Below are 15,352 nucleotides of genomic sequence, written 5' to 3' on the forward strand. Positions count from 1 at the left end.
AAAAATGCACCCTTGCCATGTCAACCTAGTGACTGTTGAACATATGGGGTCAACCTAATGCCTGTAGATCTGCTGTACCACACTCTTTTTGAATACAGCTCATACTTGAGGGCAATAGTGCTCTGTTTCTTCGAGGAAGTACTCATGGTGCATTGAAAGTAGATATGAGCGGGTTCGGTTTTACTCCGATTTACCCGAATCTCCTTATTGGCTCACGGACGTCACGTGTTTTGGTTAGCCAATAAGAAAAATCCAGAAAAAAAGAACTTGTGATAATTCTGGCGTTAAGAACCGAGTAAATCCAAACCCGCTCTTCTCTAATTGAAAGTGATGTTGACTGTGGAATTGCTGGAGCTATTGCTTGTGGTTAGTGCTATTTTCACTGTTCCATAGTTCCTAGAGCGTTCTCTGTTTGGCCTAAACGAGCATTATATAAATTACCAGTCAAGTTAGATTGGGATAGCTAAACATAGGTAGTATAAGTCACCAATATATCACTTTATCAGTCACTTTTAGATGCAGTATGCCTTTAATTGTGGATTCTCTGGAGCACTTTCAATTATTTGCAAGTTGTCACGCTGTCTCTTCTCCAGGGTAAAGTGTCTGGAGCGAGTCAATTAGAGACCTACTGTAGGCAGCAGTTCACACTAGTTTCTGTTTATATGTCCAGAGGATCATATCTGCTGAGCCTATTTAAGTGGATGAATAATTTAGGACCATTGTCTAATCAATGTTCCCAAACCCTAATAGTCCAGGCTTTGGGAATATCCATGTTTGTGCATAGATGGTATGATCAAACTCAGGTACTAATTGTCGCCTGTACTTAGGTATGGATATCCTTTACACGTAGGCTGTTAGGGTGCCTTGAGGGTCGAGTTTGGGAACCACTGGCCTAAATTCATTTTAACTTGCTCTGTATTGTGAGCAATTCATAGGCATTGCCTATCTGCAAGTGACCCATTGTGCCTTCGAAAAATGTTAGTAAAAAGAACACCTCTGAATTGCACAACCAGAGCAGACAGGAAAAATTATATATTTCAGGTGGCGTCTTCCTAAAATACTTAGTGGGGTCTCCATTTAGTGGCGATAATACTGTGGTCATGAAAAGCCCCTGTTGTGGTTTTTATTATTATTATATATTTTTTTAAATCTTTTTTTTAATTTTGTATTACCAGTATCCAATTACATAGTGATGTGTTTTTGTGTCACTTATCGTGGTAAAAAAAATAGTCCCTTATCTAGGATTTGGCTTTTCCTGCTGATAAGTGCATCGGAGGATAAGTGCCGGCTATTGGGGCTAATATGATAGCACACGGGCAACCAGTTAGCTGCAATAAATTCCTGCGACTTAAGAGGATACCCCCCTTACTGTTTTCACTATACTGTAGGTCACTTTTGAATATAACATATATTTACCGATTTCTGAATACAGTACATATAGACATAAGTATAGTCTAATTTGTAAAAACGTTAATGCCATTGATTTCCAATAATAAGGAATATTATGTTAAAAATGTAAGCATGTTGAATATCAATCGTTATTTTTAAGAAGAACTGTTTTTTTGTTTCCTAAATACTGCTCATCTCTAATAAAGGTTTGCTGACCAAGTACATGTGTTTTAGTTATGCAGTGATTGCGTATGGGTGTGCCAGCTGCCCCAGGCTGACTTGTGAAAGAGAAGGCTGCCAAACAGAATTTTGTTACCACTGCAAACATGTGTGGCACCCAAATCAAACCTGTGACATGGCACGTCAGCAGCGGGCACCATCATTCGGTGTGCGACGAAAACACCCCTCTGGGATCAGCTATGGCCAAGAGTCTGGTTCAGGTGTGTACTTTAATATGATGGTTGTATAACTTTTTTTTTTTTTTTTTTTTAACTTTACGCAGTCTTACAAGGTTGATTCTTGCAACTTGCACATTTTGTTGTGTATGAATGATTGTATGATAGTAACAGTTCCTAAAGTAAAATCGCTAAATGGGGATAACATGCTTGTAAATGCAAACATTATAATTGGCTTCAACTGCAATCCTGTCCAGTCCGTATTTGTAGCACAATTTGCACAGAACGTTGTAAGGCATGGTCAGACCAAAGGTTAGATGTTAAACTAGGGAGATTGTTAGCAGGAGTGTCCTTCTAACAAATATCTCATTTTCCCAGCTGATGATATGAAATCCTGCCCCCGATGCAGTGCTTACATCATCAAGATGAATGATGGGAGCTGTAATCACATGACCTGTGCAGTGTGCGGCTGTGAATTCTGTTGGCTGTGTATGAAGGAGATCTCAGACCTCCACTACCTCAGGTAATTATACAATACAATGCTACCTTATGTTCCAAGAACATTTATAGCCCACCATTAAATGTATTCTCTTGCACCATTACAGCCCCTCAGGGTGTACATTTTGGGGTAAAAAGCCATGGAGCAGGAAGAAGAAAATCATCTGGCAATTGGGCACTCTGATTGGAGCTCCAGTTGGCATATCCTTAATTGCTGGAATTGCCATTCCTGCTATGGTCATTGGGATCCCAGTTTACGTGGGAAGAAAGGTTGGTTAAACTGTGGGGTTATAGATATGGATTCTTTGGATCCATGGGCCTGTGTGTATTATTAACAGATGAGGCTGGTCTCATCTTATTCTGTATTCATTTTCTATAGATCCATGGCCGCTTTGAGAACAAAAAAACTTCTAAACACAAGAAGAATTTGGCTGTGACAGGAGGTGTTATTTTGTCTGTAATTGCATCTCCTGTAGTTGCAGCAGTCAGTGTCGGTAAGTGCTAGGAAATGAGAAGCCAGCGTCGCGTAACATAGCCTTTACTCTCCTGATTGTCCCTGTGTATCTTCTTAGGGATCGGTGTTCCCATCATGCTGGCTTATGTGTATGGAGTGGTACCAGTATCATTGTGCCGAGGAGGAGGCTGTGGCGTTAGCACAGCTAATGGCAAAGGAGTGAAAATTGACTTTGAAGAAGATGGACCAATCACCGGTAATAGTTTGTAAATATATTATTTTGTATATTTATTTGCAAACTTAAAATTTCAGTACTTTCTGTAAGCGTCTAGACATCAATTATGTGATCTCATGGGGTTTTTTTTTTTCTCTCTCTCTCTCTCTCTCTCTCTCTCTCTCTCTCTCTCTCTCTCTCTCTCTCTCTCTCTCTCTCTCTCTCTCTCTCTCTCTCTCTCTCTCTCTCTCTCTTTCTCTCTCTCTACATAGTGGCAGATGCATGGCGGGCCCTGAAGAACCCAAGCATTGGGGAAAGTAGCATGGAGGGTCTGACTAGTGTCCTGAGCACAAGTGGAAGCCCCACAGATGGATTAAGTGTTTTGCAGGGAAACTACAGTGAAACTGCCAGCTTTGCTGCTCTCTCTGGGGGTACCTTAACAGGTGGCACATTAACTGGCGGCATGCTGAGTGGAGGCAGAGCCAAATACTGCAGGTATCTCGACATGTTTATCTAAAAGACCATAAAAATTGTAGGGCAGGAATGAAATATCCATTATTTTGCTTGATTTTATGGAGGGTCACTTACAAATGAGCATTAAAGAACACTACCTGGCTTGTACGATCAGTACTGATCAGGCCACCATGACCACTATCGCTGCTCATTATGGAACATTTCTTGGCTGCCTGAAGAGTAGATTGAGCAGAAGTCCCCTAGGGTTTTCCAGAAAATTAGTAGAGACTGGAATTTCAGGCTTCTTATTGTTGACTAACCTCTGTTTGAACATAGGTTTAGGTGTACTCTTCATTTGAGCTAGATACATTTAAAACAGATATTTACCTTGTTTTATTAAGTTTTTATTTGAATTGACATTTGTGTAACGGTAAATGTAAAACTCATGTTGTTTTTTACACCTTATTTCCTTGTACTGTAATATCTGAGGAGATCCCTCCTTCTTTTCTATTTGGAGAGGGGGAAACGTATAATGAGCTCTAAGCTGTTTTGTAACTGGACAATACATTTTTAAATGAGCTAGTTAGAGATAAGTGTTTTAATAGCTTAATTTACTAATTCCTTGAAAAGCAACTATTTAATGTGCACTTTGTCATCAACATACAGCCAGATATTGTGAGAGTTGAGCCAATATTAATAAAAATACAGCCTATTAATTTAATTAAGAGCTAGTACTTCATGAATATTTATCCATGACGTCCTTCAGTAATGCTAGCAAGTTGAGTAGTGGACTCCGCTTTAAGTAAACAAGTGGTTTAATTAATTTTTATTTCATATACACATTTATAATAATGTTTGTTGCTATAGGCTTTATTTTCTTGTTTTTACTGTTCTGGTTAGTCTTTTCCCCTAATTTAAATGAACCATTTTATGATTGCTGGTTTAGTATGTAACGGTATTATACTGGTGTGATAGGATGTGAATACCGGGCAGTATAGTTTGCTGTGCTTCATTCTTTAATCTGACATTAATGATTTTGATGCAGGTTGGAAGTTCAGGCAGATGTCCAGAAAGACACATGCCAGAAGGACTCTGTTAGTCTGGGAGCAGTCAGTGATAGTGCCAGCACAAGAGCCATGGCTGGCTCAATCATCAGCTCGTACAACCCACAGGAAAGGTAAACACTTATTAATGGAATACATTTTAGTGTCAACATTCTGAAGCCTTACAACTTACACTTACAGGACTTCTATTTATATATTTGGATCAGTCATAACATTAAAACCCCCTGCTTAATATTGTGTAGGTCCCCCCTGTTGCACTCAGATCAGCTCTGACCCATCGAGGCATGGACTCCACAAGTATAATAAAACAATTCCTCCTATGGCACTGTACAATGAAGCAGCACAAGTACAAAATAAGTCACCAACCTATTACAAAGGCAGATACAAGAAAAAGGTCCTATCTCACTTGCGCTCCAAAAGTCCCAAATTTATAATGGTCCTTTGTGCGATGTTTTCAAAATGTCCTCACGGTTTAAAGGAGTAATGTCTAATGGTGATCACATGAAAAGCAAAACCATATGATAGTGTAATTGATTTTATCTGCAGTATTACACTGATTGGTGATTGAAATATAAAGGGATGTGCAAACACATCCGGACACACTAATTTTGGATTACGCTGATAATTGACACAAACACTGCTATCAGCTTGAAAAAGACCCGCAGAGCGTCGAAACATGTAGAAAATGTTTTGTTTTTAATTGGTTTGACAACCCAGATCCATATTTCTGAGCCCACTGCATATTGATACTCTGGTTACATCCTCTTTCAGTGGATTCTATGTAACATCATTATGGTATGGTTGTCTTGTCCAATTTTGTCTATATGCAATATCTTTTAATAAATATTTTTGGATTCTAATACAGTCCTTTTCTGGTTATATCCACGTGACATGAGAGACATCTGCTCCCATTAATATCCAGAGAGTACCCAATAGAAGTTCAAAGAAACCTTTACGTGGTTCATATCCGTTTGTCACAAGTAAGCATACATGTAAGAATATACATAGCTTGCATCTATCGATTATTCTGATGTCTACCTAAAGGAAGGAGGAAACCTGAATATCCCTTTATATTTCAATCACCAGTCGGTGTTACTGATTTTATCTGCAGTATTACACTATCATATGGTTTTGCTTTCATGTGATCACCATTGGACATGGACCCCACAAGATCTCTGAAGGTGTCCTGTGACACACACACACACACACACACACACACACACACACACACACACACACACACACACACACACACACACACACACAGTTTTGCTGTTAGGGTCTATTAAACGTGTGGCTTTGCATGCTATGATATTTAGTTCCACAGCAGTAGGAGTGACGCACATTGCCTACCCCTACAATGTACACCTTTGGCCTAATAACTGTTAAACCTTATATAAACTGCACACGTGTATACCTACACCCTGAGAATAAAAATGAGTTCCGCTTGTAAGGTATCAGATATGCACATTTCCTTTAGCACATCTTCCTTACCACTTTTTACAGTAAACAACATTCTCACCGCTTTTTTCATTCTCATTTAGTCTTAAGATGTGTACACAGGGTGAGATAAATCTGTAAGACTTTGACAATATAGACAAAATCTTAAGGAAAGTTAGTGCATATCTCAAGGTGTTGGGCAGCTTGCGATACCGATTCGATCCCGATGCGCACTCCCGTGGGCTAGATAGACTGTACAGGCAAGTCAATCTTGACTATCTAGTGTACTATCTAGTACAAAGTATAGTCAAAATTGGCACTTAGTCAAAATCATACATAGACAAAATTGAAAGTACAGATAGTCAAAATCTGGGTTCTGGGGAGTTCAAGGGAAATCGCATAGTCAAAATCGGACATAGCATGGATCTCACTGTGTGTTTGCACCTTTAAATTCAAACTTACATAAAATTTATAAGGACATGTGTTACTGGTGAAATTGTTTTACCATACCGCAAATTCAGCACCAGAAGCTTTGCGGAGATTTAGGTCGTCGAATGATCTTTGTAAAGGTTTTACTTTTTATTTTTATTTCTCTGACGTCCTAAGTGGATGCTGGGACTCCGTAAGGACCATGGGGAATAGCGGCTCCGCAGGAGACTGGGCACAACTAAAAGAAAGCTTTTGGTCTAACTGGTGTGCACTGGCTCCTCCCCCTATGACCCTCCTCCAGACCTCAGTTAGAATCTTGTGCCTGGCTGAGCTGGATGCACACTAGGGGCTCTCCTGAGCTCCTAGAAAAGAAAGTATATGTTAGGTTTTTTATTTTCAGTGAGATCTGCTGGCAACAGACTCACTGCTACGAGGGACTAAGAGGAGAAGAAGCGAACCTACCTGACTGGAGATAGGTTGGGCTTCTTAGGCTACTGGACACCATTAGCTCCAGAGGGATCGAACACAGGAGCCGACCTCGATCGTTCGGTCCCGGAGCCGCGCCGCCGTCCCCCTTACAGAGCCAGAAGCATGAAGATGGTTCTGGAAATCGGCGGCAGAAGACTTCGGTCTTCAACAAGGTAGCGCACAGCACTGCAGCTGTGCGCCATTGCTCCTCATGCACACCTCACACTCCGGTCACTGATGGGTGCAGGGCGCTGGGGGGGGCGCCCTGAGCAGCAATATTAACACCTTGGCTGGCAAAAAATCACAATATATAGTCCCAGAGGCTATATATGTGATAAATACCCCTGCCAGAATCCATAAAAAAAGCGGGAGAAAAGTCCGCCGAAAAAGGGGCGGGGCTATCTCCCTCAGCACACTGGCGCCATTTTTCCCCTCACAGCTCCGCTGGAAGGATCGCTCCCTGGCTCTCCCCTGCAGTTTCAAGCACAAAAGGGTAAAAAAGAGAGGGGGGCACTAAATTTAGGCGCAGCAATATATGATCTAAGCAGCTATAAGGGAAAACACTCAGTTATAGTGTTAATCCCTGTGTTATATAGCGCTCTGGTGTGTGCTGGCATACTCTCTCTCTGTCTCCCCAAAGGGCTTTGTGGGGTCCTGTCCTCTGTCAGAGCATTCCCTGTGTGTGTGCGGTGTGTCGGTACGGCTGTGTCGACATGTTTGAGGAGGCCTACGTGGAGGCGGAGCAGATGCCGATAAATGTGATGTCACCCCCTGCGGGGTCGACACCTGAGTGGATGGTTTTGTGGAAGGAATTACGCGACAGTGTCGACTCCTTGCATAAAAGGTTTGACGACTTACCAAATATGGGACAGCCGGCTTCTCAGCCTGTGCCTGCCCAGGCGTCTCAAAAGCCATCAGGGGCTCTAAAACGCCCGCTACCTCAGATGGCAGACACAGATGTCGACATGGATACTGACTCCAGTGTCGACGACGATGAGACTAATGTAACTTCCAATAGGGCCACACGTTACATGATTGAGGCAATGAAAAATGTGTTGCATATTTCTGATGTTACCCCAGGTACCACAAAAAAGGGTATTATGTTTGGAGAGAAAAAACTACCAGTAGTTTTTCCTCCATCTGAGGAATTAAATGAAGTGTGTGAAGAAGCGTGGGCTTCCCCCGATAAGAAACTGGTAATTTCTAAGAGGTTACTAATGGCGTACCCTTTCCCGCCAGAGGATAGGTCACGTTGGGAAACATCTCCTAGGGTGGATAAAGCGCTCACACGCTTGTCAAAGAAGGTGGCACTACCGTCTCCGGATACGGCCTCCCTAAAGGAACCTGCTGATAGAAAGCAGGAGGCTATCCTGAAGTCTGTATATACACACACAGGTATTATACTGAGACCAGCTATTGCTTCAGCATGGATGTGCAGTGCTGCAGCTGCGTGGTCAGATTCCCTGTCGGAAAATATTGATACCCTAGACAGGGACACTATATTGCTAACCGTAGAGCATATTAAAGACGCAGTCTTATACATGAGAGATGCACAGAGGGATATTTGCCGGCTGGCATCTAAAATAAGTGCACTTTCCATTTCTGCCAGGAGAGGGTTATGGACTCGGCAGTGGACAGGTGATGCAGATTCTAAAAGGCACATGGAAGTTTTGCCTTATAAGGGTGAGGAGTTGTTCGGGGATGGTCTCTCGGACCTCGTTTCCACAGCAACAGCTGGGAAGTCTACATTTTTACCCCATGTTCCCTCACTGCCAAAGAAAGCACCGTATTATCAGGTACAGTCCTTTCGGGCCAATAAGGGCAAGCGGGTTAAAGGCGCGTCTTTTCTGCCCAGAGGCAGAGGTAGAGGGAAAAAGCTGCAGCATACAGCCAGTTCCCAGGAGCAAAAGTCCTCCCCCGCTTCCTCCAAGTCCACCGCATGACGCTGGGGCTTCACAGGCGGAGCCAGGTACGGTGGGGGCCCGTCTCAAAAACTTCAGCAATCAGTGGGCTCGCTCACGGGTGGATCCCTGGATCCTTCAAGTAGTATCTCAGGGGTACAAGCTGGAATTCGAGACGTCTCTCCCCCCCCCCCCCCTGCCGTTTCCTCAAATCTGCCTTACCAACAACTCCCTCAGGCAGGGAGGCAGTGTTAGAGGCAATTCACAAGCTGTATTCCCAGCAGGTGATAGTCAAAGTGCCCCTACTTCAACAAGGACGGGGTTACTATTCCACAATGTTTGTGGTACCGAAACCGGACGGTTCGGTGAGACCCATTTTAAATTTGAAATCCTTGAACACATATATAAAAAAATTCAAGTTCAAGTTGGAATCGCTCAGGGCGGTTATTGCAAGCCTGGACGAGGGGGATTACATGGTATCACTGGACATCAAGGATGCTTACCTGCATGTCCCCATTTACCATCCTCACCAGGAGTACCTCAGATTTGTGGTACAGGATTGTCATTACCAATTCCAGACGTTGCCGTTTGGTCTATCCACGGCTCCGAGGGTATTTACCAAGGTAATGGCCGAAATGATGATACTCCTTCGAAAGAAGGGAGTTTTAATTATCCCGTACTTGGACGATCTCCTGATAAAGGCGAGGTCCAGGGAGCAGTTGTTGGTCGGGGTAGCACTATCTCGGGAGGTGCTACAACAGCACGGCTGTATTCTAAATATTCCAAAGTCACAGCTGGTCCCTACGACACGTCTACTGTTCTTGGGGATGGTTCTGGACACAGAACAGAAAAAAGTGTTTCTCCCGGAGGAGAAGGCCAAGGAGCTGTCATCTCTAGTCAGAGGCCTCCTAAAACCAAAACAGGTGTCTGTGCATCACTGCACGCAGATCCTGGGAAAGATGGTAGCTTCCTACGAAGCAATTCCATTCGGCAGGTTCCATGCAAGAACCTTTCAGTGGGACCTGTTGGACAAGTGGTCCGGATCGCATCTTCAGATGCATCGGCTGATAACCCTGTCGCCAAGGACCAGGGTGTCTCTGCTGTGGTGGCTGCAAAGTGCTCATCTTCAAGAGGGCCGCAGATTCGGCATACAGGACTGGGTCCTGGTGACCACGGATGCCAGCCTTCGAGGTTGGGGGGCAGTCACACAGGGAAGAAACTTCCAAGGACTATGGTCAAGTCAGGAGACTTCCCTACACATAAATATTGTGGAACTGAGGGCCATTTTCAATGCCCTAAGTCAGGCAAAACCCCTGCTTCAAAACCAGCCGGTACTGATCCAGTCAGACAACATCACGGCAGTCGCCCATGTAAACCGACAGGGCGGCACAAGAAGCAGGACAGCGATGGCAGAAGCCACAAGGATTCTCCGATGGGCGGAAAATCACGTGTTAGCACTGTCAGCAGTGTTCATTCCGGGAGTGGACAACTGGGAAGCAGACTTCCTCAGCAGACACGACCTCCACCCGGGAGAGTGGGGACTTCATCCGGAAGTCTTCCAACTGATTGTAAACCGTTGGGAAAAGCCACAGGTGGACATGATGGCGTCCCGCCTAAACAAAAAGCTAGAAAGATATTGCGCCAGGTCGAGAGACCCCCAGGCGATAGCTGTGGACGCTCTAGTGACACCGTGGGTGTACCGGTCGGTTTATGTGTTCCCTCCTCTTCCTCTCATACCAAAGGTACTGAGGATAATAAGGAGAAGAGGAGTAAGAACTATACTCATTGTTCCGGATTGGCCAAGAAGAGCTTGTTACCCGGAACTTCAAGAAATGATCTCAGAGGACCCATGGCCTCTGCCGCTCAGACAGGACCTGCCGCAGCAGGGGCCCTGTCTGTTCCAAGACTTACCGCGGCTGCGTTTGACGGCATGGCGGTTGAACACCGGATCCTGAAGGAAAAGGGCAATCCGGAGGAAGTCATTCCTACGCTGATTAAAGCTAGGAAAGAAGTGACCGCAAACCATTATCACCGCATTTGGCGAAAATATGTTGCGTGGTGTGAGGCCAGGAAGGCCCCAACGGAGGAATTTCAGCTGGGCCGTTTTCTGCACTTCCTACAGTCAGGGGTGACTATGGGCCTCAAATTGGGTTCCATTAAGGTCCAGATTTCGGCTCTATCGATTTTCTTCCAGAGAGAACTGGCTTCACTACCTGAAGTTCAGACTTTTGTTAAGGGAGTGCTGCATATTCAGCCCCCTTTTGTGCCTCCAGTGGCACCTTGGGATCTCAACGTGGTGTTGGATTTCCTAAAGTCACATTGGTTTGAGCCAATTAAAACCGTGGAATTGAAATATCTCACGTGGAAAGTAGTCATGTTGTTGGCCTTGGCCTCGGCCAGGCGTGTATCAGAATTGGCGGCTTTGTCATGTAAAAGCCCTTATCTGATTTTCCATATGGATAGGGCAGAATTGAGGACTCGTCCCCAGTTTCTCCCTAAGGTGGTATCAGCTTTTCATCTGAACCAACCTATCGTGGTGCCTGCGGCTACAAAAGACTTGGAGGCTTCCAAGTTGTTGGACGTAGTCAGGGCCCTGAAAATTTATGTTTCCAGGACAGCTGGAGTCCGAAAGACTGACTCGCTATTTTATCCTGTATGCGCCCAACAAGTTGGGTGCACCTGCTTCAAAGCAGACTATTGCTCGCTGGATCTGTAGTACGATTCAGCTTGCACATTCTGCGGCTGGACTGCCGCATCCTAAATCAGTGAAAGCCCATTCCACAAGGAAGGTGGGCTCTTCTTGGGCGGCTGCCCGAGGGGTCTCGGCTCTACAACTTTGCCGAGCAGCTACTTGGTCGGGGTCAAACACATTTGCTAAATTCTACAAGTTTGACACCCTGGCTGAGGAGGACCTAGAGTTTGCCCATTCGGTGCTGCAGAGTCATCCGCACTCTCCCGCCCGTTTGGGAGCTTTGGTATAATCCCCATGGTCCTTACGGAGTCCCAGCATCCACTTAGGACGTCAGAGAAAATAAGAATTTACTCACCGGTAATTCTATTTCTTGTAGTCCGTAGTGGATGCTGGGCGCCCATCCCAAGTGCGAATTGTCTGCAATACTTGTATATAGTTATTGTTTAACTAAAGGGTTATTGTTGAGCCATCTGTTGAGAGGCTCTGTTGTTGTCATACTGTTAACTGGGTATTGTATCACGAGTTATACGGTGTGATTGGTGTGGCTGGTATGAGTCTTACCCGGGATTCAAAATCCTTCCTTATTGTGTCAGCTCTTCCGGGCACAGTATCCTAACTGAGGTCTGGAGGAGGGTCATAGGGGGAGGAGCCAGTGCACACCAGTTAGACCAAAAGCTTTCTTTTAGTTGTGCCCAGTCTCCTGCGGAGCCGCTATTCCCCATGGTCCTTACGGAGTCCCAGCATCCACTACGGACTACGAGAAATAGAATTACCGGTGAGTAAATTCTTATTTTTTTTTGCCATGAATTTCCTTCCCATGCCCTCATTAAGATGTACTTGAAAATGTCAACCTTTAAATTAAAAATATTATATACACACATACAGTGTGTGAATTCAGTGTGTTAGCTGTGGTTGTAGGCACGGAGTGTTATCTGAAACTCCGCCAATGACGCCTCCATTTTTCTTTTAGTGCCTTGGAGTTAAGCATGTTTTTGCTTGGCTAGATTCTTCTTTTCTCTAACGTCCTAGTGGATGCTGGGAACTCCGTAAGGACCATGGGGAATAGCGGGCTCCGAAGGAGGCTGGGCACTCTAGAAAGATCTTAGACTACCTGGTGTGCACTGGCTCCTCCCACTATGACCCTCCTCCAAGCCTCAGTTAGATTTCGTGCCCGGCCGAGGTTGGATGCACACTAGGGGCTCTCCTGAGCTCTTAGAAAGTTATAGTCTTAGAATTTGTTATTTTCAGTGAGACCTGCTGGCAACAGGCTCACTGCAGCGAGGGACTAAGGGGAGAAGAAGCGAACTCGCCTGCTTGCAGCCGGATTGGGCTTCTTAGGCTACTGGACACCATTAGCTCCAGAGGGATCGACCGCAGGCCCAGCCTTGATGTTCGGTCCCGGAGCCGCGCCGCCGTCCCCCTTACAGAGCCAGAAGCAAGAAGATGGTCCGGAAAATCGGCGGCATGAAGACTCTGTCTTCACCAAGGTAGCGCACAGCACTGCAGCTGTGCGCCATTGCTCCTCTCACACACTTCACACTCCGGTCACTGAGGGTGCAGGGCGCTGGGGGGGGCGCCCTGAGGCAGCAATAAAAACACCTTGGCTGGCTAAAATACCTCAATATATGGCCCCAGGGGCTATATATGAGGTAAATACCCCTGCCAGAATTCCATAAAAAACGGGAGAATAGGCCGCGAAAAAGGGGCGGAGCCTATCTCCTCAGCACACTGGCGCCATTTTTCCCTCACAGCTCGGCTGGAGGGAAGCTCCCTGGCTCTTCCCTGCACAGTAAGAGGGAAAAGAGAGGGGGGGCATTAAAATTGGCACTGTATACAGTATATTATATAAAAGCTATTAGGGACATAACTCAGTTAGTCCCTGTATATATATAGCGCTCTGGTGTGTGCTGGCATACTCTTACTCTGTCCCCCCAAAGGGCTTTTGTGGGTCCTGTCCTCGTTTAGAGCATTCCCTGTGTGTCTGCGGTGTGTCGGTACGGCTGTGTCGACATGTTGAATGAGGAGGCTTATATGGTGACAGAACAGAGGCCGATATATGTGATGTCGCCCCCTGTGGGGCCGACACCAGAGTGAATGGATAGGTGAAAGGTATTAACCGACAGTGTCAACTCCTTACATAAAAGGGTGGATGACGTAACAGCTGTGGGACAGCCGGCTTCGCAGCCCGCGCCTGCCCAGGCGTCTCAAAGGCCATCAGGGGCTCAAAAACGCCCGCTCTCTCAGATGGCAGACACAGATGTCGACACGGAGTCTGACTCCAGTGTCGACAAGGTGGAGACATATACACAATCCACTAGGAACATCCGTGACGTGATCCCGGCAATAAAAAATGTGTTATACATTTCTGACTTTAACCCAAGCACCTCTAAAAATGGGTTTTAGGTTTGGGGAGAAAAAACAGGCAGTGTTTTGTTCCCCCATCAGATGAATAAATGAAGTGTGTGAAAGCGTGGGTTCCCCCGTTAAGAAACTGGTAATTTATAAAAAGTTACTGATGGCGTACCCTTTCCCGCCAGGTGGATAAGTTACGCTGGGAGATATCTCCTAGGGTGGATAAGGCGCTCACACGTTTGTCAAAAAAGGTGGCACTGCCGTCTTAGGATACGGCCACTTTAATAGGTACCTGTTGATAAAAAACAGGAGGCTATCCTGAAGTCTGTATTTACACACTCAGGTACTAGACTGAGACCTGCAGATAGTGCTGCTGCAGCGTGGTCGGTGACCCTGTCAAACAGGGATACTAGTTGGCAAACATAAAAACATATTAAAGACGTCGTCTTATATATGGGGGATGCACAGAGGGATATTTTGCCGGCTGGCATCCAAAATAAATGTAATGTCCATTCTGTCAGGAGGGTATTAGAGACCTGTCACTGGACAGGTGATGCTGACTTAAAAAGCGCATAGAGAGCCTTATAAGGGTGAGGAATTATTTGGGGATGGTCTCTGGGACCTCGTATCCACAGCAACTGCTGGGAAGAAATAATTTTACCTCAGGTTTCCTCACAGACAAAGGTACAGTCCTTTCGGCTTCAGAAACAAATGGCGCTTCCTTTCTGTACAGAGACAAGGGTAGAGGGAAAAAAGCTGCACCAGTCAGCCTGTTCCCAGAATCAAGATTCTTCCCCCGCCTCCTGTGAGGCCACACCATGACGCGGGTGCTCCACAGGTGTAGCCAGGTACGGTGGGGGGCCGTCTCAAAAATTTCAGCAATTAGTGGGCTCGCTCACAGGTGGATCCCTGTTTCTTTCAAGTAGTATTTCAGGGGTACAAGCTGGAATTCGAGATGTCTCCCCCCAGCCGTTTCCTAAAATATGCCTTGCTGACAACTCCCTCAGGCAGGGAGGCTGTGCGAGAGGCAATTAATAAGCGGTATTCCCAGCAGGTAATACTCAAGGTGCCCCTACTTCAACAAGGACGGGGTTACTATTCCACACGGGTTGGGGTACCGAAACCGCATGGTTCGGTGTGACCCATTTTATATTTAAAATCCTTGAACACAAAAATTCAAGTTCAAGATGGAATCGCTCAGGGCGGTTATTCCAAGCCTGGACGAGGGGGATTACATGGTATCCTGGGACATCAAGCATGCTTACCTGCATGTCCCCATTTACCATCCTCGCCAGGAGTACCTCAGATTTGTGGTACAGGATTACCATTACCAAGTCCAGACACTGCCGTTTGGACTGTACATGGCACCGAGGGTGTTTTATCAAGGTAATGGCCGAAATGTTGATACTCCTTCAAAAAAAAGGGAGTTGTAGTTATCCCGTACTTGGACAATCTCGTTATAAGGGCGAAGTCCAAGGAGCAGTTGGTAGTCGGGGTAGCACTATTTTGGAAAGTGCTACAACAGCATGGTTGGATTCTAAACAGTCCAAAGTCACAGCTGGTTCCTATGACACGTCTACTGTTCCTGGGGATGGTTCTGGAC

General features: G+C 45.5%; 1 protein-coding gene across 2 annotated transcripts in view; it reads left to right on the forward strand.

The window, feature by feature from the left end:
• The window catches only part of RNF19B (ring finger protein 19B), a 58,858-nt gene that overhangs the window by 11,242 nt on the left and 32,264 nt on the right, over positions 1–15,352 (forward strand). For both annotated transcript variants that reach the window (XM_063954128.1, XM_063954129.1), the window contains exons 2-8: positions 1,624–1,829; positions 2,163–2,307; positions 2,390–2,552; positions 2,662–2,776; positions 2,855–2,992; positions 3,223–3,445; positions 4,449–4,580. In XM_063954128.1, the coding sequence (XP_063810198.1) occupies positions 1,624–1,829; positions 2,163–2,307; positions 2,390–2,552; positions 2,662–2,776; positions 2,855–2,992; positions 3,223–3,445; positions 4,449–4,580 (1,122 nt within the window). The remainder of the gene's footprint in view (positions 1–1,623; positions 1,830–2,162; positions 2,308–2,389; positions 2,553–2,661; positions 2,777–2,854; positions 2,993–3,222; positions 3,446–4,448; positions 4,581–15,352) is intronic.

This window comes from Pseudophryne corroboree, chromosome 2, assembly GCF_028390025.1.
Source record: "Pseudophryne corroboree isolate aPseCor3 chromosome 2, aPseCor3.hap2, whole genome shotgun sequence".
Classification (NCBI taxonomy): domain Eukaryota; kingdom Metazoa; phylum Chordata; class Amphibia; order Anura; family Myobatrachidae; genus Pseudophryne; species Pseudophryne corroboree.